The sequence below is a fragment of the Zeus faber genome (assembly GCF_960531495.2).
Source record: "Zeus faber genome assembly, chromosome: 6".
In the NCBI taxonomy this organism is placed as follows: Eukaryota; Metazoa; Chordata; class Actinopteri; order Zeiformes; family Zeidae; genus Zeus; species Zeus faber.
In genome coordinates this window covers 1,254,772-1,281,101 of record NC_137201.1, presented here as the reverse complement: position 1 = coordinate 1,281,101, position 26,330 = coordinate 1,254,772, and the positions used below count along the sequence as shown (strand labels likewise).

General features: G+C 42.7%; 1 protein-coding gene across 5 annotated transcripts in view; it reads left to right on the top strand.

Annotated features, from left to right (window-relative positions):
* The window catches only part of ppp6r3 (protein phosphatase 6, regulatory subunit 3), a 66,328-nt gene that overhangs the window by 23,924 nt on the left and 16,074 nt on the right, over positions 1 to 26,330 (top strand). For 3 of the 5 annotated variants that reach the window (XM_080002284.1, XM_080002280.1, XM_080002281.1), the window contains exons 10-18: positions 854 to 1,006; positions 1,181 to 1,339; positions 3,144 to 3,208; positions 3,313 to 3,428; positions 3,747 to 3,832; positions 12,432 to 12,518; positions 15,146 to 15,243; positions 24,844 to 24,898; positions 25,246 to 25,376. In XM_080002284.1, the coding sequence (XP_079858410.1) occupies positions 854 to 1,006; positions 1,181 to 1,339; positions 3,144 to 3,208; positions 3,313 to 3,428; positions 3,747 to 3,832; positions 12,432 to 12,518; positions 15,146 to 15,243; positions 24,844 to 24,898; positions 25,246 to 25,376 (950 nt within the window). The remainder of the gene's footprint in view (positions 1 to 853; positions 1,007 to 1,180; positions 1,340 to 3,143; positions 3,209 to 3,312; positions 3,429 to 3,746; positions 3,833 to 12,431; positions 12,519 to 15,145; positions 15,244 to 24,843; positions 24,899 to 25,245; positions 25,377 to 26,330) is intronic. The other 2 variants (XM_080002283.1, XM_080002282.1) reach the window with 2 other exon arrangements.

The window sequence follows — 26,330 nt, the reverse complement described above, 5'->3', positions numbered from 1 at the left end:
CGCACATCAGATCGTGCCCCGCATGCTCTATATACCGCATACTTTTTCTTTTTTTTTTTTTTAGAAAGAAACACAGCAGAATTATTTTTTAAATACTTAAATTTCCATCGTGTGCAGTTTCTTAGCAATTGGTATTATTTCCTCTTTCTTTTAAAAGATTGATGCTGGTCTGTAAGCCAACGGAGCAGTTTCCAGCAGTGCTTGCTATTCTCCAGCCGTGGGTGGAGTTTCTCAGATGGGGGGCAATTCTACTGAGACACCAAGTAATGTAGGAAGCGATCACAATTCTGAACGGCTTGTTTCACCACATGTTTTCGGGAATAGACAGCTCACAAAAAACTGATTGAGTTGTCTTAGTTCACGGTGAGTGTCTTAGTAGGCCTATAAAGCCTACACACGTGTGGGAGTGAGGCCCAATGAGAAGCTGCCACTGAGTGGCAAGTTTCTCAGTAGTAAAGTGTTCAGCGAAGTTGTGGCACGCTAATTTATAAATTATGGGAACCAGCATTTTAATAAGGCCTGCGTTGAAAAGTGACGAACCTATCCTTAAACCTGACTATAGCTTGCTTAATGTGTAAAAATAAAAGAACACTGTTTTTAAGTAATCCAGTGCAAAATAAAGTAAAATCTGCTAGCATCTCGAGGAAGGTGTTGAACTCTTAACTCTCTAGTTATTAACACAACCTATCCATTTCCCTTCATTTCACATTTGCACCTCCGGATTGAAAGAGCTTAAAATTTCACAATTTCCCATAATCCGTTGAGTCATGAGTGATGGTGTGTCCAATGACTGTATTCCCAGGACAGGAACTGATCACATATTTGGTTTACTGTTCCTTTCCTCCCCCAACAGAAGAACACGATGAAGACGACGTGGGGTGTGCTAGACCCCCCAGTGGGGAACACCAGGTTAAACGTAGTCAGACTGGTGGCCAGCCTGCTGCAAAGCAATACGCAAAGCATCAACACAGAACTGATCAACCTCAACACTTTTGGAGTCATACTAGTGAGTTTTGCATTACAGCGCGCAGCCAACTTTCACAATGCGGAATCTTTGGCTTTTTACATGACAATATAACAATTATATGACTAACAATAGAACGTGCTATAACGCAGCTCCTCAAACCGCCAGCAGTGGGTTGCTCCTGGCTAACAGTTTCCTCCACCTCCCCCCTCACAGGACATGTATTTCAAGTACATCTGGAACAACTTCCTCCATATCCAGGTGGAAATCTGCACAGCCATGATCCTGGCCATGCCCCCCATCCAGACACTTGGCCCCAATGGCCAGGGGAATTCGGAGCAGGAGAACCCCAAGGAGAGCATCCTCATCAAACATGTAGGGCTTCAGCCACGGATGCAAGATAACGTGTCTTTGGATGCCTATTCTGGGTGTCTCAATTTGTTACTCCCAAGGAAAATTCCAGTCATGCACTACCTACATGTACTACGGGGGTTGCACCGGTTCTATGCAAAATCCTGACCGAGCTATAGTAACGGCAAGCCCCAGTGTAGCGCCGCCACTGCAGACAGGTTACCGTGTGGCAAAGTATCCAGATGATCATCAAAAAATCTACCAATTACCAAAGTTTTACATTTTTTGAATATGTTATGTATGAAAAGACCCAAAATAAACGCTGTAAGTGGATTACTATAAGCAAATTATTTGAGCAGCATTTGTATAGGAATGGTTCTGTCCCAAGCTTTTTTATCCATATAAGCGGTTGATCACTGTAACTGTGATCATTATAAGCAGTTTCACCGTATAACCATATATTTAAATTGTGTAATGCTGTGTTAATACATACATAAACTTGTGATTAAAAGTTTCTAATGTCTGATGGAAGCTGTAATGTATGCACATTTACACCGATCAGTCACAACATTAAAACCACTGACAGGTGAGGTGAATAACATCGATCATGTCGTTCCAATGGCACCTGTCAAGGGGTGGGATATATTAGGCAGCAAGTGAATAGTCAGTTCTTGAAGTTGATGTGTTGGAAGCAGCAAAAATGGGCAAGCATAAGGATCTGAGGGACTTTGACTAGGGCCAAATTGTGATGGCGAGACGACTGGGTCAGCGCATCTCCAAAATGGCAGGTCTTGTAGGGTGTTCCCAGTATGCAGTCGTTAGTACCTCCCAAAAGTTGTCCGAGGAGGGATAAGACAACGTCATGGGTGCCCATGGGCTCATTAATGCACGTGGGAAGCAAAGTCTAGTCCGTCTGGTCCAATCCCACAGTAGAGCTACTGTAGCACAAATTGCTGAAGAAGTTAATGCTGCTTTGACAGAAAGGTGTCGGAAAACACAGTGCTGCATCACAGCTTGCTGCCTATTGGGCTGCAAAGCCGCAGACCGGTCAAAGTGCCCATGCTGACCCCTGTCCATTGCCGAAACCTGCAACGGGCGGGTGAATAGCAGAACTGGATCCTTGAGCAATGGAAGAAGGTGGCCTGGTCTGATGAATTACGTTTTCTTCTACATCATCTGGATAGCCGGGGTTAGGGTCCGAGCCGATCGACCACCTGTGGGATGTGCTGGAACAACAAGCCTGATACATTGGGGCCCCCACCTTGCAACTTACAGGACTCAAAGGATTTGCTGCTCATGTTGGGGTGCCATATACCACAGGACACCTTATAGAGGTCTTGTGGAGCCCATGTTGCGACGGGTCAGAGCTGTTTTCGTGATATAAGGGGGAGCTACATGTCAATAGTGGTGGCTTTACTATTGTGGCTGATCAGTGGATGTCTCTAAAATAAGTTTGCTTCAATATGTGATTAATTCATGACCAGAATAGTTGTTGGTTGCAGCCCTAGTTAATTCCATTTGAAAAAGCGGAAGTACTATTGCTTAAAAAAATAGTAACTGTGGCAAAATTAAGTACATTCGACAAAAATGTGTTTCTGTCACTGAGACCAAGAGATAATCTTATAGATTCCTCATCATATTGTTGCAGTTTTTAAAAAATCCAAAAATGGAGAGAATATTAAAAATGTGAATTCTCAGGAAAATGGTCAGGGGTAAGGTAAAATATTTGTGCTGACAAGAAGATAAATTTGAAAGTGGCATGGTCCTTTTTAAAGTTCTCCCGTCATCAAATAACTGACTTGTTTTTTTTGTTTTTCCTATATCACAGCTTTTTCAGAAGTGCCAGTTTATACAGAGAATTCTGGAAGCATGGAACTCCAATGAAAAAGAACAGTGAGTATTTTGCCATTCCACCAGAAAGCTCCCAAGTGTTTCTGTAATTTTCAACATCTGTCGAAATTGGTGGAATGATTGTGATGCAACGATGTGTTTTGCAGGGCGGGAGGAGGCCGTCGTCGAGGCTACATGGGGCATCTGACCAGAATAGCCAACTCTATAGTTCATAACTGTGACAAAGGCCCAAATGGGCAGCAGATTCAACAGCTCATATCTGGTACGGACCCAGCTTTTTACAAATTGCAGAGATTAATGATGAGCAAAATTTTCCACTGGCTTGCCTGGCTAGTAACTTTGAACAATTCCAAAGCCAGTGGCCCTTATTTTTATGTTGGTTTCTTACAAAATAATTTTCATTTGTGTATATTAGGGGTGGGAGATTTTATATTTCATTCTGTAGGGACTGGACTAGATTTCTATGCAGACCGGTACTGGATTTTCTTTCAGCTCTGTGGATTTGAAATTAATCGAACTGCAAAGCATAATGTGACCACCCCCTCTTTACGTATGTTCTGGTATATTTTGTGTGTCGCAGAGCTCCCAGAGGAGAGCAGAGAGAGATGGGAGGCCTTCATCTCCGGCCAGTTGTCAGACACAAACAAGAGAAACACTGTCGACCTGGTAAGAGCACCACATCCCCAGGAAACACCATATACGCGTTTGCCAATCGTTTGATAGGTTAATGATTCTCAAATCGATAATAGCATTTATCCGCTGTGTAATGCAGAAAAGCGCTTAAAGGACACCTCTAGACAATTTCACTTGCTGCCCCCCCAGAAAAGGGGGTGTGGTTATCATTGAACATCATTAGTATACACATTGGAAATGACCACTAAACAAAGCAATTCAATGCCAACACTACTATGTGTGTCTATAATAGAGAATTAAGCTTTTTAGGTGGAGGATTTTCCACTTTTACCTAAAAATGCTGAAATACTAGTTGTCGTCAAGTACAATTGTCATCAAAGGTCGCAGACTCTGAATGAGAAGATTAAATGGTTTTGTCTCTCGCTTTTCAGCTTGACTAATATGTTGCTTTTTTGCCAAGTACCATTTTAACAAGAACCAGAGGATATATGCCGTGACTGGAATCAATGTATTCCAGAGTCATAGACAAAGATGATATTTCAATAATAAATATAGCCCCAAGCGGCAATTCACAGGTTCAAACCAGGAACATGTATACAACTACAGTGACGTAATGACGTGGCTCTCGGGCCCGTTTTTCCTGTGAAAAAGCAAACCGGTTCTTAGAAGGTTCGCAAGTTGAACCAACTGCGAAACAGCAATAGCACCAGCCCAGAACCAGAACAAGATTCGCGTTAGTGGAAAAGGGGTATCAGAGGACCCAAAACGTACTTGCGTTTTTGATCAGTGATATCATATTATTTTTGAGGGCTTTAATGCATGATCTGAATGAGAGATGAATAGATCCGGGGCATGTTTTTATTATTCTTGTAAAAAAAAAAAAATACCATTTCTTTTTTTTATGGACTAAGCCCATCTGTCCTTCATTACTTTTCACCTACTTTTCACATGTTGGTACATGTTAACAAATAACTGACAGTTTGTATGAACCGGATGTTATCTGTAGTGTAAACTTTTACAACCCGTCTCTTTTATCTGATAGGCTTAGCGACCATAATGTGACATTGACGAGCACCGCTGCTACGGCTGCTTTCGACCAAAAGGCGGGTCACTCAGTTTGTATGGGGGAGGGAAGAGGCAGTGTGACATACAGATAATTTCAAGCCGCGCGCTCCAAAGTATAATGTTTAGTGAAGGTGCGTGTGGCGGTTTCAGAGCACCGGAGGGCGGCTATTTAAATCGGCAGCTTGGGCATGTCACCGAAATGAAGCACTGAAATCTACATTGCGATTCTGTCAAGTAGATACAGATTATATAGGAACCGGTAGCATAGTGCCATAGAGAGTTTCGGTACCCAACCCGCATGATCATGTTTTGATTTGAGTGTGCACAGAGAGGCTATTCACAGACAGGTCCGTTGTCAATGAGAGAGAGACTTTGACTTTTAAGGTGCCTTTATTTGCAGTAAGTCATGCCACAACAGCAGAAGCTGGATAATGCAGGAAACAACAAACTAAAAAATTTGAGACCCCAAACACATTTGAAAGTGTCCAATTTTCCAGTCAGTTTGTAAAACTCAGAGTAGACCAATCATCATCCTGGCCGGATCCACTCACCCCTGACCCGTCACAGTGTTCTTCCTGCTTTTCCAAATGGCCAGTTTGGCTACCCCTGAAATAGTGTTCACCAGGACATGGACAGATTTGATTGATACAGTGTAAACAGGACCGAAGATAAAATGTTTAAAAGAGAAGCTCTCCCCCAGACCCTGAACCCACCGCTCCAGTAGCGCAAACAGCCCCTGCAGCCTATGACACAGAACAAACAGGTGCTGCAGCGTTTCTCTCTCAGAGCAGGAGATGCATCCCACCCCTGTACTGGGATCCAGGTGTGCCGGATACCCGTTTGACACTCGAACCCCTGCCAGAGAGCGTAGGTGTGTCACTTTGACGCAGGTGTAGTTGGCAGCTTTCTTGCTCACTGCCTCAAACTCCCCCAGCTTGGGAGTAGCAAAAGACAGGAGGCTGTCCTCCGCCTCCTCCCACTTCACAGCAGGAGAAACCATTGGTCAAGGACACACATACTCACACTCATCATCCCATTGGTCAGACAGAGTACGGTTCTCCATAAAAGCTCTATAGGGCACTGGCAGGGAAGCACAGATTTCATCCACTAACCTGTGCATCAGTCTGGAGGATCTGATGCCCGTTATCTTCATGAGCTGCTCCACGGATGTCTTCAGCAGATGACCCAACTTGACACAGCCAGCCCTGTGCAAGCTGGAGCGCAGGCTGGAGGAGGAAAGGAGCCCAGAGTCCAGCAGAGGGTTCCCAAACTTAAAGGATCCTCAAACAGCCACATCCCAGGTGTAATTATGATGTCACGGTGGATCTTAAAAACCTGCCATGACTGCAGCACTGACTGATACAAGGGAGTCAGCGCTGTTAAGTCTATCTCCTCGGTTCGCAGCAGGAATAGCTGCTTGTCATAAGAAAGGCTCCCCGCCCGCCTCAGCAGCTCCTTCGCTGTGTCCAGCCACTCAGTCCAAAATTGTATAGAAGCCTTTGCACTGTCTGGCGGTGGAATGCCGTGACCCTGGATGTAATGTCAATAAGGCCATGTCCCTCCTCCTGGACTGGTAGATACAGGGCTGCTGCTCTGATCCAGTGCTGACCAGACCAGAAGAAGTTCACGATGGCCCTCTGGATCTCCTCTAGCAGGCCTCTGGGTGGGTGTAGAATGGTTAGTCTGTGCCATAAGGTCGAGGCAACCAAGTTATTAGCAACCACTACCCTCCTCCTGTAGGACAACTGGGGTAGCAGCCATTTCCATCTGGACATTCTGGCACAGACCTACTCCACCACACCCTCCCAGTTCTGCATCTGGTACTACTCTGAGCGGAGCGGGGGGTTGTTTTATCCATTCTTGTAAGACTTATTTTAGTTTTGTCACTATAGAGTCCAGTCACATTAAATAATTATAAATGTTGTTTTTTGGAGTGGAATAAATTACTTCATACAATTTCAAGAAATGCTTGGGAGCCCTAAGAGCCGTCTCTTTTCGGTGTCCAGCCTTCTGAAAAGAGCCAAACTTTTCAACATTACTGCGCGTCTCTTCTCCGCCCACTGTGTCCGTGTCCACTCTGTACGTTCTCCTTGACTTTTTTCCTAATTCTACTCATCATATCACAGCATCATGTTCCATTGACCATTATTATCTTATCTTTGATATCACAGTCCAAATCATATCCGTAACGTTAACTACTCTTATGGAGCACGTACCGGTGCCCTCCGGCACTTCTCACAAGCTGCCAGTGCTCTGTTCTGCCCTTTCAAGTGGACAAATTAAGTGGAGATCTTGTGAAATATATAAGATTTATTGAATAGGAACACATTTTTTATAATCTACCTGGAGTAGACTCAAGCTGTAACCTCCGGCTCCTGTGGCTCGAGCTGCAGCTTGGGCTATGGCTTCGGCTCCCACTTCAGCACTTGGCCTATTTGGAAAAATAAAATTTTAAATAGTATAGTTATATTTAATTATTAGTTATTATAATTCATTATTAGTTTAATTATTAGAATTGATGTACTATGGTAACTGTTTTTATGTGTGGTTGAGGTTATGGCCTATGTTGAGGGGATAGGGTGATGACATCACGGCTAGTCAACTAATTGACTGAAATTCTTGTCGAGCACTAAAAAAAATGGAAAAGCCCATACCTACTTATGACAAATTTTCTGCTAAGGCACGCCTTTTGCAACAGTTTTTTGATTGGTGGCAGCCATGTTTTTGGCCTGAGCTTGCTCATTTATAATAGAAATGTGTATCTCAGTCCTCAATGATGTATAGCAAATTTGGTGTTGATACAATAAAAATCGAAAGGTCCATTCACATTACTGCTTTTCATATTATGCAAATGAGCAAAAACTCCATCCTGGCGGGGTTTTATGGTCCAAGAGGCTTTTTTTTTGTACAGCACATTGAGCTAGAATTGGGTCCAGTTCTCGCCAATTGGGCTCATGTTTCTTTGGGAGCATTTGCAAATAATTGCCCATTATTGGGCCAAGTTTCATGTTTCTAGCTCGTCCCAGCTCACAGTAATTTAAAATGTGGCTTAAGACAACATAGAATAATTAATAAAGCGGCAAGAAAACCCCTTCAAGGTTTGAACCCTAATAAACTGACAGGAACACAATAGTGTTCTACCCTTCGGGGTTTGAACCGTGATAAAAAGTGGCAAGAAAACAATTGGATTATACCCCTTCGGGGTTTGAAGTGGCGATGTTCACAATGCTTCTACTATCAATTAATTGCTAATAAAAATGTAATCAATAACATTTCAAATTAAACAATTACCTGAACAATCTTCAGTCTTGTTTTACGCCTGTGCAGAGAGCGCAGGGCATTTAAAAGCTGGCACATTCTCTGTTGCAGTCCATCACTGGAACGACAGGGGGCAGTTGGGGAAAAAAAATACCCAGTGGAGCAGGAAGTAGTAGTACTCACCGGAACAACGGTGACAGTTGAGAGAAAAATAGCCAGTGTAGAAGGAAGTAGTAGTAGAAGTAGACGGAGGCTTCTGGAAGAACAACAAACATCTCTGCGCTTAGAAAACGGGAGCTTTTTTATGTTAGGAGGAAACGATATGTTTATTGTTGCTCAACAACTAACCCTCACCTCGTGCAAAGACGAGTCGTAAATATTCTGCGCGAACCAGCTTAGTGAGTCTTGCTTCGAACTTCTTCATTTTAAAATGAAATGAGAAGCACCCCTCGTGCCAAGTCACAAAATCTCGGAGGAACGCAACCTCACACCATCGCGTAGGTCCCCAAGCGCCATGGCACCACCCCCCTGTGACGTCATAAGCTTTTATGTTATCAATTAAGTGACGATTGTTTAAGGTTAACAACTATTAAGGAAATTCCTTTAAATTTGCATCCCTAGTGGCCCTTTAACCTACTTTGTTATCATTTTGTTTGTAGTGTAAAAAAATACTGGGTGTTGGTACTGTGCGTTCTTGACAGAAATCAGAAAGGGTCAGACTCAACATCTTAAAGGAGCAATAGACAACTTTTTGCTTATCATTTTGAAGTTCATGTTGATTGCACAGTGTAATGGCTATAGAATAATGACACCATGGAGTTTAGATCAGCGTATCCGTTATCCAGTAATTGCCGGTTTCTGACCAGGAAAATCTGTTGAAGTCCGACATATTAATATCTCTCCGGTCATAATGTCGGGTGAAAATAATTCTTTCCAAGAACAATTTCAATAAGTGCTCGCTGGATCATTTAGATAAAATCTGCAGATCTGTTCTGTTCATTTCTGTGCTCGGTAAGTTGATACGGGAAGAACCAATCATGTTTATCAATATAGAACTAAGCCCCACCCCCTCCCTCGTGGCCAGGTTGCGCTTGTAAACACAGTAGACACACACAGTACACACGGAGTGGAGACAGCCGCAGGTAAAACTCTTCGGAGAAACAGAAAGATGATGTATTTGTAACAACAGGGGCACATACAGTGGGGCAAAAAAGTATTTAGTCAGCCACCAATTGTGCAAGTTCTCCCACTTAAAAAGATGAGAGAGGCCTGTTATTTTCATCATAGGTTCACCTCAACTATGAGAGACAAAATGAGAAAAAAAATCCAGAAAATCACAGTCTGATTTTTAAAGAATTTGCAAGTTATGGTGGAAAATAAGTATTTGGTCAATAACAAAAGTTCATCTAATACTTTGTTATATACCCTTTGTTTGCAATGACAGAGGTCAAACGTTTTCTGTAAGTCTTCACAAGGTTTTCACACACTGTTGCTGGTATTTTGGCCCATTCCTCCATGCAGATCTCCTCTAGAGCAGTGATGTTTTGGGGCTGTCGCTGGGCAACACGGACTTTCAACTCCCTCCAAAGATTTTCTATGGGGTTGAGATCTGGAGACTGGCTAGGCCACTCCAGGACCTTGAAATGCTTCTTACGAAGCCACTCCCTCGTTGCCCGGGCGGGGTGTTTGGGATCATTGTCATGCTGAAAGACCCAGCCACGTTTCATCTTCAATGCCCTTGCTGATGGAAGGAGGTTTTCACTCAAAATCTCACCATACATGGCCCCATTCATTCTTTCCTTTACATGGATCAGTCGTCCTGGTCCCTTTGCAGAAAAACAGCCCCAAAGCATGATGTTTCCACCCCCATGCTTCACAGTAGGTATGGTGTTCTTTGGATGCAACTCAGCTTTCTTTCTCCTCCAAACACGACAAGTTGAGTTTTTACCAAAAAGTTCTATTTTGGTTTCATCTGACCAACATTCTCCCAATCCTCTTCTGGATCATCCAAATGCTCTCTAGCAAACTTAAGACGGGCCTGGACATGTACTGGCTTAAGCAGGGGGACACGTCTGGCACTGCAGGATTTGAGTCCCTGGCGGCGTAGTGTGTTACTGATGGTAGCCTTTGTTACTTTGGTCCCAGCTCTCTGCAGGTCATTCACTAGGTCCCCCCGTGTGGTTCTGGGATGTTTGCTCATCGTTCTTGTGATCATTTTGACCCCACGGGGTGAGATCTTGCGTGGAGCCCCAGATCGAGGGAGATTATCAGTGGTCTTGTATGTCTTCCATTTTCTAATAATTGCTCCCACAGTTGATTTCTTCACAACAAGCTGCTTACCTATTACAGATTCAGTCTTCCCAGCCTGGTGCAGGTCTACAATTTTGTTTCTGGTGTCCTTTGACAGCTCTTTGGTCTTGGCCATAGTGGAGTTTGGAGTGTGACTGTTTGAGGTTGTGGACAGGTGTCTTTTATACTGATAACGAGTTTAAACAGGTGCCATTAATACAGGTAACGAGTGGAGGACAGAGGAGCCTCCTAAAGAAAAAGTTACAGGTCTGTAAAAGCCAGAAATCTTGCTTATTTGTAGGTGACCAAATACTTATTTTACCGAGGAATTTACTAATTAATTCATTTAAAATCCTACAATGTGATTTCCCGGATTCCTTCCCCCCATTCTGTCTCTCATAGTCAATGTGTACCTATGATGAAAATTACAGGCCTCTCTCATCTTTTTAAGTGGGAGAACTTGCACAATTGGTGGCTGACTTAATAATTTTTCCCCACTGTATATCTATAGTTTGGCAGGGTTTTTTTTGGATATTGAAGTTCCGACCCAAAGCAGACGGTAAATATTCATTGTGTAAAATATGTCAACGGGACGTCCCAACGAACACCACAAACTTTATTATTTATTTAGACCTTCTTGACATATTTTACTTTGTATTTGATTTGATCAAATTGTATTTTAGTGAAATGTTAAGTAAAGCGGCTGCACTTGTTACTTATTGTTCACAAACGGAAATTATTTGATTTCAAGTAGTAATGTTCGTAATATTTATTTATAAAATGCCGTTTACTGACAGGACTTATTTTAAATTATAATTATTAAATTATTTTTGCCTTGATGGTGTTATTCTCTATATAGCCTGCTTATCAATTGTTTTTAAGCTCAATAAACACAGATAATATATGACCGGAATCTCTCCCATTTGTCCTTGAAATTGAAATCTTCCCGGACATGTTGACCAGCACCAATTTCTTCTCACAGAAACTCTGGTTTAGATTGGTTCCCTATAAGCCACGATAACACTATGAATTCGGACTGCTACCGGGTACGAACTCCCTGGAAATGGTCGATCTACAGCAGTGTGTCACAGCAAATGCGTCAACCAATGTGCAACCATTATCGGAAATGGTGCAGAGTGGAGCAATCTACTCCAGGTAGATTATAAACCTTGACTATAAAATCAAGACTCATTGAAATCGGTTGGGAAATGTAAACATTATAGTGCCTTTTATCCAGAAAAACCGCAGCTCCCCATCGACTTGTATTTGTTTACAGACCAGTCTTGCCTGCTCCAGTATGACGGTCTGTGGACGTATCGAAGCTATGCGCCAAAGCAGTCGATGCAGCGTCTGTGTATATATGTATATGATTGCGCAACCAAAATAAATACTATTAAACTGAAATTGTGACAATTAATTTACATCTTCAGTGAACATGCTTCTTTCTCCTTTTAAAGTGGTGTTGGATCATTTACATGGAGAGCGAGAGATTGTAAAGTGATCAGTTGTCTATTGCGCCTTTAAGCAGACATAAAGAACAGACTGTCATAACGGTTTCCCTTCATGTCAGATTAAATGAAAGGAACAGCTGTCAAAAGAGGCTCTGACAGTGAATATGGCCAGAGGCCAAAACAGCGCCTAGTTATCAATTTATTAAAAAATGTAATACCATGCCAATATTGTTTCAAATTTGTTCGCTTTATGGACTGTTTGTGCACAGCCTGAGATGTACAAGGCGCTTAACTAGGCTGCTCTGCTGTGCAGCTCAGCGGGAAAATGGAACACAAATGGACGTTGAATGTAGAATAGATGTATTGGCATTTGTTTAAATTCCGTCCCTCACGTTTCCCCTCAAGGTCTTGTAGCCTCAAAGGCGGATCAGATTTAGAAGTTATCTAACTGGTAAATTCCTAGATAGTCTAAGCCAGTACAGATTGAGACTTCTCTCACACCGCTGGTGTTAAAACAGCTTACTGGTTTTGTCAAGGGCTCTTAAACAACGGCAACTCTTGTCTTGTAGGTGAACACACACCACATCCACTCGTCCAGCGATGACGAGGTGGACTTTAAAGACACTAATTTTCACCAGGATTCATCCCTACAACAAGTAAGTTGCACACATGCATACGTACACAAGACACTGAATGTTTTTATATACAGTAGAACCTCATTTATCAAAACACCAAGGAACTGATGGTGTTTGGAGAGACGGAAATGTTCAGTTGACCGAAATGTTTAATACACATAAAAATGTCCCTAAATCAATCCAGGGCTCCAGGGTGCGACCACCAAAAATCTGTCACGTGTAACAAAACATTTTTGTTATGGTCATTCCAGTGCGCCTGAAATTTAGCAGGTCTAATTTAAATAAACAAATAATGATTAAAAATAGTTTGGAAATATATATTTTTATAAAAATTGGGTGTGAATTTGTCTTTGAACAAATATTATAAACATAGCCGTAGATGTAAATTTAGCACATTCTGTAGATTATTTTGGTGTGTGTGTGTGTGTGTGTGTGTGTGTGTGTGTGTGTGTGTGTGTGTGTGTGTGTGTGTGTGTGTGTGTGTGTGTGTGTGTGTGTGTGTGTGTGTGTGTGTGTGTGTGTGTCCCCTTAGAAATCAAGTCCGACATCACAACCTTAAACCGTGTCTCCAGACAAAACAACTAAAAAGTGTTTTTATTTGAGCCCTGTGCATCTCATGTCACACATGTCCCCATTGCTTTCCGTTGCTATGGGACTTAATTTGGTAAAACTGATTTTTATTATTGTTTTGTTTTTTTTGGTGCGTACTTCTGCTTACGCAGAGGACGTTAGTTGAGAAGGCGGTCCTGCAATGCGGACCAGGACCCATTTGCATACACATTTTAAAAAAAGGCTCAGACTACCTCTGAATGTGGTCTGAGCAATCGCTTCTCAATGCGTCCTCAATGCTTTTTTAGATGTGTTCACACCTGACATTAGAGCTGTCCACTTGTGATCAGATCACCCAAGACGCATGTTTATTCCAGGTGTAAACAGGGCCTAAGATGCCTTCCTAACTCAACATCTTCGGCGGAGATGGCTGCATCTAACTCTTAGCCAGAGCCTACCACATACACAAAAACCAAAACATATGCCTTTTGCAAAGAATGGCTTGCCAATTTTCGTGGCTCAGATATGGTAAAACAGCCAACATTATACATTGCATTTATTGCAAAGAGTGTGGCCAAAGCATGGCACATTATGTAAATCGTTGTTCACAAGAATGTGTTATTAATAAAGATATGAATAATGATTACTAATATGTATGGGAACTGACCAAAAAGCTAACCAAAGGCGCGGTGAAAAAAGGTGGGTGCACCTAAATTATGTGCTGGTGCACCTAAATTAAAAAAAAATAATAACTAGGCGCACCAATATAAAAAGGTTAGTCTGGAGCCCTGCAATCTTAACTCTGCAAGAAACTGTCATTAATTTTTGTTATTTACTCACAGGGTGATCTCTAAACACAGACAATAGATTAAAATGTCATAAACGTGCATTCTGAGCATCTGAGCAACAGCTAGTACTTAAATCTATAGCCTGCTTGGCTAGGACTCGTGCATAGCCATGATGTTTCATTCACCACTTCATAATAGACGGGAGATGCTTTTTATAACTTGGAGCTGCCATTGCGTAGTAACTGAGCGCCGTTGTTGCGGGGCCTGGTGAGTTTAAGGGAGGTCTCTTTCTTGGGGTTCTACTGTATATAATAGGTGGTATTCCACAAGAGAAAATGTAGTTGGTGAATTTTTCTACTACATATGAAGATTTTCTTTAATTGGATATTGACATGTGTTGCATAGCTGAGCTAAATCACTAAGCCCTCCTGCCTATTTAAAATAGGCAGGAGGGCCATGCTATTTTATTTTGACTTTTTACTGTTTATATCTTTTTTTTAATTTTTGTTTGTTTTTTTTTTTGTTTTTTTTTTCACAATTCATTTTTATTGTTTACACAACCAATGTTCCCTTGTAAATAGGGATGCACTGATAGAGTTGTTGATTTTTGTTTTTATGCAGATCGATGTTACCATTCCTGTAGGGAGGGAGGGAGGGAGGGAGGGAGAGAGAAAGAGAGGGAGCTCCTACATTAAGTAATTTTCTTGGTTAAATACGCACCAACTTAATTACACTAACTTTTTTTTATAGTCTTTTGCATCTCCTCAACAATGACACTTAATGAGTGTTGGCTCTTTTTTTTATCCTTCATTCTATTGTGGAATGTCTTTCCTTTGCATGTAATGTGACCAGTAAAAAAAAATTTAATTTTACAGATTGATAGACGGACTTAACAACAACTCTTTATTCTCTTCTGAAGAAGACAATTTGCCAGTAATTTCTAAGCGATGTGGTGCTTCAAAAAAAACAATCCATAAGATATATAGATAGTTTTTACAAATAGCAGGAAATAATGCAGTTGCACCGAATTCTATTCAATGGCTTGTTATAGAATTTTACAGACAATTTAATTGTCTGTTATTGTCTACTAATATCAGTGCATCCCTACTTGAAAGGCTCACAATTAAGTTATAATTGAATATTTTGCTTAGATATTGGAGATTTGACTTTTTGCATGCCTGTTTTGCTTACTTTTGTAAGCCTATTAACTCACCGAGCATATATGTTTTTCCTAGCCATCATTGTAAAATAAGTTCCAGCTTTGTGTAGAGCCAAGACTATATCATTACTGTTGGTCCTGGGCTTTGCCAGGCCTTTTCTGATTATCAGATGCAACAAATGACGTCCAATTTTATTGAGCAGTTCGGCTTCAATGACGAAGAGTTTGCTGATCAGGACGATGTTGTGGAGTGAGTACTCATCCCACATGACTAGAATTACTCTCATAATTAAGATTGTGGCATTTAAAGATGAAAAAAAAAAAGGGACAGCGCGCTAAATCAAGTACAAAGTCAGTCAAATTAATTTTGTAAGTGACAAGTTCACATTTTGTGCACAAAATGTGACAGTTTTTGTGTTGACACCTTTGGATATGCCGGTGATAGCACAGAGATCAGAGAACTTCGAAAGTAAACATTTTTTGCGTGCTTTCCCTTTTCTTTTATTGAATCTACGTTGCTGGTATCTGTGTAGTTTGCTTTTAATGGTTGAGGGTTATCACAGATAATTAATAATGTATACTTTTGAAAAAATTTCTGCTGTCCTTTTAATCACAGTCTTTACGGGGTTCTCCTAGAATCTTTCCCTCTACATAGTGCTAGGGATTTTAATGTACGCCGACATGGCATGTCTTCGGGAAAATCTGACAATGTCTAAACTAGTAACTTATCTCCCATTTGGAAGTTGTCTTGAACGCCCTGCTATTACCAGGTAAATGTGGGGGAAAAGAGAATATATGTAACTACAGCAACAAACACTCTTGACAGTTTTTTTCAGTGAACTGCATTTAATGGAATTGTAAAGAAAAAATAATTATATTAAGTTTGATAACATTAGTCATTCTGATGGCTAACAATTACAGTACAATAGACCTTTCCTTTTCAAAAAAATTCCTTTTGTTTTCATCAGTATTCAAGTACCCAAACACAATGACAGCACTTGAAAACCGTAACGCTGCATCAAAGCTAGGAGCGGACGTGTTGTGCTCCCCCATAATGCTGAGGGTGAGGATCTTAGAGAACTGGAGGACGGAGTCCTGATGAGGAGGTTTTGGCTGTGGAGCTCCTCCTTCAGCCTCTTGATCTCCAAGCGTGGCAAGTGACGATGTGTTTAGTTTCTTCCACAAAGTTCAGACTCACCACTGGGTCCCCGTCAGGCTCCCTGGAGGACATTGCTCTGACATCAGAGGAATTCTGTCTCCTGGGCCTCTTGGTCATGGCTGCTTGGATTTCATATAGAAGCTGTAACTGTCCTCCTGCTTCAGACTGTTGCTGACTATTTGTCTTCAATTGCCCTTTGCAGCCATTCTGTCATGATGCCCCTTTCTTGTTCCAACTTCAAATTGGTCTTTTGCTTTATGTGGATGCCGTAGATCTTCCCTTCACCAACCTCCTCACGAGCATGTTGCCTCGCTTTGTCATGACACTGTGCCAGGAGCTTTATGGTCTCTTGCAGCTTGGCATCGTAGAGGGGCAATGTAGGCAGTGGCTCAGGAGGTACAGTGCGTCATCTAGTAATCAGAAGATTACCAGTTGTTCCCCGGCTCCTACTGGTAGCATGCTGAAGTGTCCTTGAGCCAAGAAGCTGAACCGGTAACTGCTACTGATGAACCTCACTTATGTGTCCAGCCCGTTATTGCTTTGCGTTTTTTTCTTTTTAATCTTGGTGTTTTTTGGGCTAAAAGTATCTGAAATAAGAAAATGGCAGTAAGCATAGACATGGTTTGGGTCTCGTTAGAACAGGGACATTTCAGACGTCGAGTTTGATCAATATCGTTCTACATTTGGTGCAGAAAATTGTGAAAAACTGTCGTAATTTCATTACTTTCAGGAGTGGGCCGTGTTGTGACATCATCTGAAATTATACAAGTCCAAGCTTAGTCTCTCAGAATTCATTCCCTGAACTGGGGCTGCGTTTAAAGGAAACTCGTAAAAAGAACAGCCAATCGTACAGTAGGAGTATCGGTGTTTGTATCGGCATTGCTCTCCGGCCGGTAATGCGGAGTGCGGGGGAGGTCCTTCAGAGCTGACACGCGGTCTTCCTCAAATGCCAAATGCCAAATTTAACTCGAACCTTCCCTCCTCAAAACCAGCGCCCAGTGCGGCCATCATCCCCGCAAAAGAAGTGATTAAAGAAAGAATCCGCTATTTTTAGTGACGTCTGGTCTGACACTGTTGTAGACAGTCCCTTGGTCTGCTCCAATCGTCCCCGCATATAATCACAAAGCGCAGATTCGGGAACCTCGGAAACTTATAATGCGTACCTACCATCACTAAACTGGACCCTGTGTATTTCTGCCTGTAGCGATATTTATTATTGTTATTTTTATTATTTTTATGATAGCAAACGATTGCCGCTTTACTCCATCCACAGCTTTCAAGCCACATAGATGTAAAATATATTGGGAATCTCTGGCTATTACTTTGTGGAAGGTTTTGGTCTTCCACAAACAGTTTACGAATTATCAACTTTTTGTTACAAGATTTTGACCCAGAGGTCTGGGTCTATCTGTCAACACAAACTCAGTTGTCAAGGAAACACATTAGGGGAATTCACCACATAACCCTGCTCCAGGTAGTTGCAGCAAGGTTGCAACAGTACAGTGGGCCCACGGCTAGGTATGTATCACTGTTTTCGGGCCACGGTAGCGGTACGGTTTAGTTATCTTTATATTAAAGAGAAAACATTTTTATTTTTATATATATATATATATATATATATATATATATATATATATAAATACACACACACACACACACACACACACACACACACACTATTCACAAAAAGTTGGGATATTGGCTTTCGGGTGAAATTTATGGAAAATGTAAAAAGTTCACGCTACAGTGATATATCATGAAGGTAGGGCATTTAAGTAGAAGCATGCAATGGTGATTTCCTCATCTCAAACAATCTATTGAAACAAAAGCCAACAAGAGTGGTGGGTATACCACAACAAAAAATGTCTCAATAACTTGTCATGTGCCCTTGAGCAGCAATTACAGCTTGACAATGACGTCTCATGCTGTTCACAAGTCGACTTATTGTCTGCTGAGGCATGGCACCCCACTCTTCTTGAAGGGCGGCCCTCAGGTCATTGAGGTTCTGGGCTACAGAGTTACGAGCCTCTACACGGCGACTCAGCTGATCCCATTTTCTATGGGATTCAGGTCTGGAGAAAGTGCAGGCCACTCCATTTGAGGCACCCCAGTCTCCAGCAGTCGTTCCCTAATGATGCGACCTCGATGAGCTGGAGCATTGTCGTCCATGAAGATTAAATTAGGCCTGTGTTGTTCATGCAGGGGCACAATGACTGGATTAATGATGTTATTCAGGTAGTATGGGCTTGTCACTGTACCATTCACAAAGTGTAGGGCAGTTCTGTATTGACTAGACACATCTGCCCACACTGTAACACCAACACCACCACCACCAAAGGCTCGTCTGGTGACAACAGTGTCTGATGCATAGCTCTCTCCTTGACGTCTCCAACATCGTTGGAGGCCATCATTTCTGCTCATTGTGAATCGACTTTCATCAGAGAACAGCACTGAGGCCCACTGGTCCCTCGTCCAGCGTAAATGCTCCCTGGCCCATGCAAGATGATGATGCCTGTGCCTGGTGGTGTGGTCAGGTACTCTTGCAGGTCGTCTAGCACGCAAACCACGCTGATGTAAACGGTTTCTATGTAAACGGTCTGACGTGACACTCGGGTGCCTCTCACCTCCCTTAAATGTGCTTGGAGTGGCATTCACCATCCGGTTCCGCAGGGCACTGTTCACAATGAAGCGGTCATCAGTGTGGGATGTGGCCAAAGGACGTCCACTTCTATGCCTTTCTGTGACTCTTCCAGTCTCTGTATCTCTGTTGCAGCCTGCTGATGACACTCTGTGACACTCTAAGCTCAGTGGCCATTTCCCTCTGAGAACATCCTGTTTGAAGCCTCGCAATGGCGAGCTACTGTTGATCAATTGTTAGGTGTCTTCTTGGTTTCATGATGTCAAAATGTGAACAGCATGATGAAGAGGACTGTTTAAATACCAATTCTAATTAAATCAGGAAATGTATTGGTCGATTCATGGATCAAACACCTGTTGTAAATTTTGCCGTTCAGCTCCTTGTAAGAGAACAGCAAGTTGCCAACACTGAAGGAAGCCACACCATCAGCTGGTCACCTCCACAGGTACTCATCCATTATAGAAGCACGGCATGGTGAGTTTTCAAGGTGACTTCAAGACTTTAAAAGAGTTGAGTGAAATGCACATGGTTTCTTCTCCCTTCACCTGCAGTGTGGATAATGCACCCAGTGATTTTCAGCTCTGTTGACTGCAGGTCAACTCATTGACCTGCAGTCTGACACATTTCTGGCAGAGCACTTTAGATCAGTCTCACTGCTTGATTTTTACTCTTCCCTTAAAGAGGAGAACTTTCCACACATGAAGAGGCATGCTCAGAAGATTCTAGTCCTCTTTGGATCTACCTACGTATGTGAACAGACATTCTCAGTGATGAAGTTCAACAAATCCAGATACAGATCCTCTATCACTGATGATCACCTCTCAGCTGTCCTTCGCATAGCTACCTCAGGCATTCAGCCAGATTTCATTGCACATGTTCAAGCCCAAGACAGACTGGATTTTTCCCACTGAACAAGTCAAATGTACTGAAAAACATTAAAATCACTCATTTGCTTTTTGTGTCAAGTTGACCAATTGCTTATCTTTAACAAACTGCAAAACACTTTGTCAGTATTTGTGAAGATTAACATGTTAAAGGTAAAATGAAACACTGATGTAATGATTGTTTTTGTTTTTACTGTTTATTAATTGTATAGGAGTATTTTCCAATTTGACCTACACTATTTAATATATATTATACAAATACTTCTTCTGATGATTACCAGTAGCAGCTTATCAAAATATATAATTTACTGCATTTTACAATGGGAGAAAATGGATATTGAGCAGAATTAAGTTCATGTTATTGTTGGTCCGGCCCTCCAACACAGCTCAGGTTTCTCATGCGGCCCCTTGTAAAAATTAATTGCCCACCCCTGTTCTAGACTGAACACAATAGCTACCTTAAAATTTCTACTTGACAAACTAACTGATTCCTAAAACGCAATGCAATAAGTAAGTCGAATAAAATAAGAACTCCAAGGTTACGCAGAGTGGGCGTACAAAATCGAAATAAAGGTAATAGACTTATGTATATGGGACAGGCTATTATGTATATACAGATATGTGCATTAAAGTGGCATGTGGATAAGGTGAGGTAGTGTGTGTAGATATACACTACAGTATACAACAGTACAGCGTAGCAATATAGGAACACCGAACACACAGCAATACAGCACAATATGCAGTAACCCAGAACAGTGATACAGTATGCAGTACGGTATGCAACATACAGTACAGTAAGGTAGTGGAACCTATGTTTGTGACTCAGTGAGGACCCCTGGTGAGTTCAGCATTGACAGTTATTATGGCTTGCGGGAAGAAACTCTGTCTCAGTCTCTCTGTTCTCGCCGTGTGACTGCGGAGGTGCTTGCCTGACCACAGCAGCTGGAACAGTCTGTTTTTGGGGTGATGAGGATCCTTCATGATCCTGCGTGCTCTGCTACTACACCTCCTGGTGTATAAGTCCTGCCGGGGGGGGGGGGGGGGGGTAGTTCCAGTGGTACGTTCAGCTGAACGCACCACCCTCTGCAGGGCCCGCCTGTCCTGGGCAGTACAGTTCCCAAACCAGGCAGTGATGTTGCCTGTCAGGATGCTCTCCACTGCTCCACAGTAGAAGGATTTGAGGATCCTCACGAGACCTGGAATTTCCTCAGCTGCCTGAGGTGGTAAAGACGCTGCCTCGCCTTTCTCACCAGAGTGTCTGTCTGTAAAGTCCATGTTAAATCCTCTGTGATGTGGACTTCCAGGTACTTGAAGCTGCTCACCCTGTCGACAGAAGTCCCATTAATCACCAATGGCGCGTGCGTCCTCGGTTGTAATCCCCTCCTAAAGTCCACAATCAGCTCCTTAGTTTTGCTGACGTTCAGGTGGAGGCTGTTGTCCTGGCTCAGAGTGACAGGTCCGTCACCTCCACCCTAACCACCTGGGGCCTGGCTGCAAGGAAGTCCAGGATCCAGGCACACAGCGGAGTGTTCAGTCCGAGCTCCTGCAGCTTGACAGCCAGTCTGTTGTATGTTATTGAAAGCTGAACTATAATCGATGAACAGCAATCTCACCTAGGCCCCCTTCCGGCCATCCAGGTGTGTGAGAGTGCTGTGCAGTACTTGGGAAACCTCGTTATCCGTGGATCTGTTCTGCTGGTATGCAAACTGCAACGGGTCCAAGGTGCGGGGGAGTAAGGCGCAGATATAATCCTTAATCAGCCTCTCAAAACACTTCATGACCAGGACGTGGGGCCACCAGACGGTAGTCATTCAGGCAGGCAGGCGAGGCGATCTTGGGACGACGGTGGACCTCTTGAAACCCGACGGGACCACTGATTCAGCCAGGGAGATGTTGAATATTGTAGTGAGCACCAGGGCTAGCTGGTTAGCACAGGTCTTCAGTACTCGCCCAGATATGCATCTGGGCTCGCAGCTTTCCTGGTGTTCACACGCATTCAGAGCCCTCCTGACGTCATGCTCAGACACTGAGTGCGCGCTCACCCCCAGCGATGTAACTCCAATTAGCCGGCGAGCTAGCAGTGCTGTTGCCAGACTCAAACTGGGAAAACTAGGGAGGCATCCACACTCGTGGCTGGGGAGGGGCTGCTCTTATAGTTCGTAATAGTCCGCAGTCCCTGCCACAATCGTCTGGTGTCCTGTTGCTCCATCTGTAGCTCCACAGTCTCTCTGTACATCCGTTTAGGCGTCCTTAACCGCCCTCCACAGATTGTACGACGCCGCTTTGTAGTTGTCCATATTTCCATCGTTGAAAGCCGCCATGCAAGCATTCAGAGTGCAGCGGATGGATTTATCGACCCACGGTTTCTGGTTTGGAAATATCCTAACTTTCACTGTGGGAATGATGCTGTCCGCTAAGGTGGCTACGAAGCTCACAGCCACTTCAGTAAACTTGCTGACGTCACTGGAACTTGATTGGAACATGTCCCAGTCGACATCAGTCAGAGCGTCCTGAAGCGCAGCCTCTGCTTGGTCCGTCCACCGCTTCACTTCCCTCGTCACCACCAATTGTGGTGCGATCAGAGGCCTGTAAATGGGAACCAGCCAAATCGTGGTGTGATCAGATTTCCCGAAAGCAGGGAGCGAGACGGTCTTGTATCTGTTCTTGTAAGGTGTGTAACAATGGTTCAAAGTTCATCTCCCCTGGTGGCACACGTGATGTGTTGGTAGAAATTAGGCAGAACTTTTTTAAGGCCTTGTTAAAGGCCCCAGTCACCACCACAGCCACGTCGGGATGTTTGTTTTGAAAACACATCATACAGGTCCGATAGTGCTGTCGGTGTCCACTTGCAGTGGAATATAAACGGTTGGAATGGAGACCGTGCTGAATTCCCGCGGGAGATAAAAATGTACGGCATGACATGGTCAGCTGTTCCAGGTTCGGCGAGCAGGAGAGAGTCCTGATGTTGGGGGTGCACACGCTGCTGTTTACCATGAGGCAGACGCCTCCACCCTTGGATTTCTCTGACTCCCCCGATCTGTCGGCGCAGAACACAGAGAAGGGCTCGGCTGGACGTATAGCATGGTCCGTCAGGCAGAGGACGCAACAGTTTCTCCTATCCCGTTGGAATGTAATCCTCGCTCGCAGTTCATCCATCGTGTTCTCCAGAGACTGAACATTGGCAAGAAGGATGCTTGGCAGAGGTGGACGGTAAGGTTGCGTCCTCATTCTGACCCGAATGCCGCCTCGCTTACCACGGTGTTTTCTCCGTGGGCCCGCTCGTGGAACAGCGGCTCCGTTTTTGTGAGTGTTGGTGTGTAAAATCTCTCTCGGCACCTCTAGTACCAAGGATAAAAAGTCCCAAAGTTGTTCTTTCAGGGAAGTTTTTATATCCACGAGTGCATCGCGGCCGTAAGAGATAATTGCCGATGCTTTTTTGGCCGACATTGTGATAAAAAAACTGAGAAAAATACTAAAATGTGCGAAGCCGACATGGAGCGCGGGTGTAGGCGACTGCAAGGGGTGGCGCCACTATCGCCAGCTTAAAGCTTATCGCCAGCTCATAATCATGCCATCCCAATGTCTCATAAAGACAACTAGATGGCAGCAAAAAAAACCAAATAGATTGTCATGTAATATTGAATGTTTCGTCTATTATAATTTCTGCACTGGGACAGTAGATGGTGGTTGGCCGGATTACTTGAATTTAAATTGAAATCTTTAACGAAACATATTCCAATAACTATTATTAATATTTCACTTGACAATTCCGTGTGTGTGTGTGTGTGTGTGTGTGTGTGTGTGTGTGTGTGTGTGTGTGTGTGTGTGTGTGTGTGTGTGTGTGTGTGTGTGTGTGTGTGTGTGTGTGTGTGTGTGTGGGTGAGTCAGCTGATACCTAAATCGTCCCTCCTGAGAAGGAGGGAGCTACTGACACTCATAGGGGAGGATTTCTGACACGACAAAGACATATGATGATGCCCCCCGGTTCCCACAGCTACCTCAATTTACTCAATAATAGCTGCCAGCAGACTTAATAATAGTGTTTGAAAATACCAAGCTTAATTATGAAATAATGAGTTAAATTAAGCACTATTATAAAATTGGCCATTATGAAACATTTGTAATTTGAATGTTTTCTTGAATTGGTACGAATGATAAAATGGTATGCATAGGCAAGTACAATTTAGTTTAATTTAACTGAATTGATACACCTGAATAATCAATGGAGCTGTGTAATGATAATGACTTTCATTAAGGAAGCTATGTCCGTGCTTTTTTGATGTATAAAACAAAGTATAAATAAAAATAAATGTAAAATAGAAACACTCAATTAATTCTGTGATTGTCTTTAAATGGTAAATGGACTTCATTTATATAGTGCTTTTCTAGTCTTGCAACTACTCAAGGCACTGTACAGTACATGCCTCATTCACCCATTCACACACATTCTGCCGGCAGCAGCCGTGCAAGGCGCACACCTGCTCATCGAGAGGGCACAGGGCTGTGTAACTTGTCACTGTGTCAATGTATGTTAAATTGCCACAGATGTGCCAAGAAGTTGTTCAATATGCTCCCAACTATTTTTTTCAATATCAAAGTAACCATTGCATTATATTTTCTTTAATAGAGATCTTAATATCTGTTGACTGTAGTAATATAGTGCTTTTGCTGTACAAGCACCCTCTAACATTAACATAAATCAGTGTTTAAAGACCTAAAGAAGTCTGTTCTCTGAGTTCTCTTTCAGGGAAAGCTCAAAAATGAAACCCCCATCATTTAATACTGTATGCTAGCCACCATGCATATTTAATATATGCTTTAAATTTAGATTAAGGTTAAATTAGATTAGTTATAAAAGTTAACAAGTAGATTCATGCAAAAGGTGGTTTGCTTACTCGATACACTGATGTTCCCATGAATTTCTAACCAGTTCCTCAATTCTGTACAAGCTATTCAACTCATCTTAAGCCAAATTATGTAAGGTGAAGTTGAGTTGAAATGGCATTACTGCTATTTTCTATGAAACAAAACATTTTGGTCAAGTTTCCGTTGCGCGTAGATATAATATCTTGATGATCCAAATTGGTTCCTCCTGAATGCTAAATCTTTGTGTGTTGATGCCTAAAAGGACTCTAACTGAACTAAACTCTGTTCTCTTTAACATTGCAGTATTCCCTTTGATAGAATATCAGACATCAGTTTCTCACTGAATACAAATGAAAGTGTAAGTATTTTGTTTTGCGTTGTATCAAAATGAAGTGAAAATGAAACAAATGTGCTTTTAATCCACTTCTTAAAGTGATATGGAAGTTTTGTACAACATTTGATTGTAGGTTCCTCGCCTCAATATAAGTCCATATACTATGACTCACTTGTACCAGAAGCTTCTGTAGTCGCTGTGCGGAGGACAAAGATTAAAAACAAAAAAATAAAAACTCCCATTATCAAAGGCTTACCCATTCCAGAGCAATGTGTTTACTCTGTTAGAGGCAAGAAAATTGTTGTTTTTTGTTTTGTCCGTTGACGCGAACTACTGGTCTAAGAGGTTGCGACATTTCTGATGTTTCCCAGGCGAACATAGCTCTGTTTGAGGCGCGCTGTAAGGAGAAGATCCAGCAGTTTGAAGATGCTGGCTCTGATGAAGAAGACATCTGGGATGAGAAGGACGTCACCTTTGCTCCTGACGCGCAGAGACGTCCCAGGTCTCACACACACACACACACACACAGTCCCTTCAAAGACCAAACTTCATAAATTGTGCAAGCTTTGGGAAAAGATTATAACCAATGGCCATTAGCATTTTGGGCGACAAGATACATCTGAGTGTGAAAACAAAAAGAGATGAGTGCTCAAGCATTCAGATCAGTTGTGTAACTCATTTTATATATATATATATATATATATATATACACACACACACAGTGCATCCGGAAAGTATTCACACCCCTTCACTTTCCCCACATTTTGTTATGTAACAGCCTTATTCCAAAATGGGTTAAATTCATTTTTTTCCTCATCAATCTACACACAATACCCCATAATGACAAAGTGAAAGTCTTTCTTTAGTCTTTTTTTTAGAAATTTTTGCAAATGTATTAAAAATAAACAAACTGAAATATCGCATGTACATATGTATTCACACCCTTTACTCAGTACTTTGTTGAAGCACCTTTGGCAGTGATGACAGCCTCCAGTCTTTACATTACATTGCATTTAGCAGACGCTTTTATCCAAAGCGACTTACAATTATTCAAACACCGACGGACGCAGCCATCAGGAGCAATTAGGGGTTAAGTGTCAGGAGGAGCCTGGGATCGAACCAGCGGCCTTTAGATTACTAGACCACCAGCTCTACCTCCTGAGCTACCATCCCCCCTGGAATGGTGCTACAAGCTTGGTACACCTGGATTTGGGGTATTTCTCCTGTTCTCTGCAGATTCTCTCAAGCTCTGTCAGGTTAGATGGGGAGCGTCGCTGCACAGCTATTTTCAGGTATTTCAAGAGATGTTCATTCGGGTTCAAGTTTAGGCTTCGGCTGGGCCACTCAAGGACATTCACAGACTTGTCCCAAAGCGACTCCTTTGTTGTCTTGGCTGTGTGCTGAGGGTTGTTGCCCTGTTGGAAGGTGAACCTTCGCCCCAGTCTGAGTTCCCGAG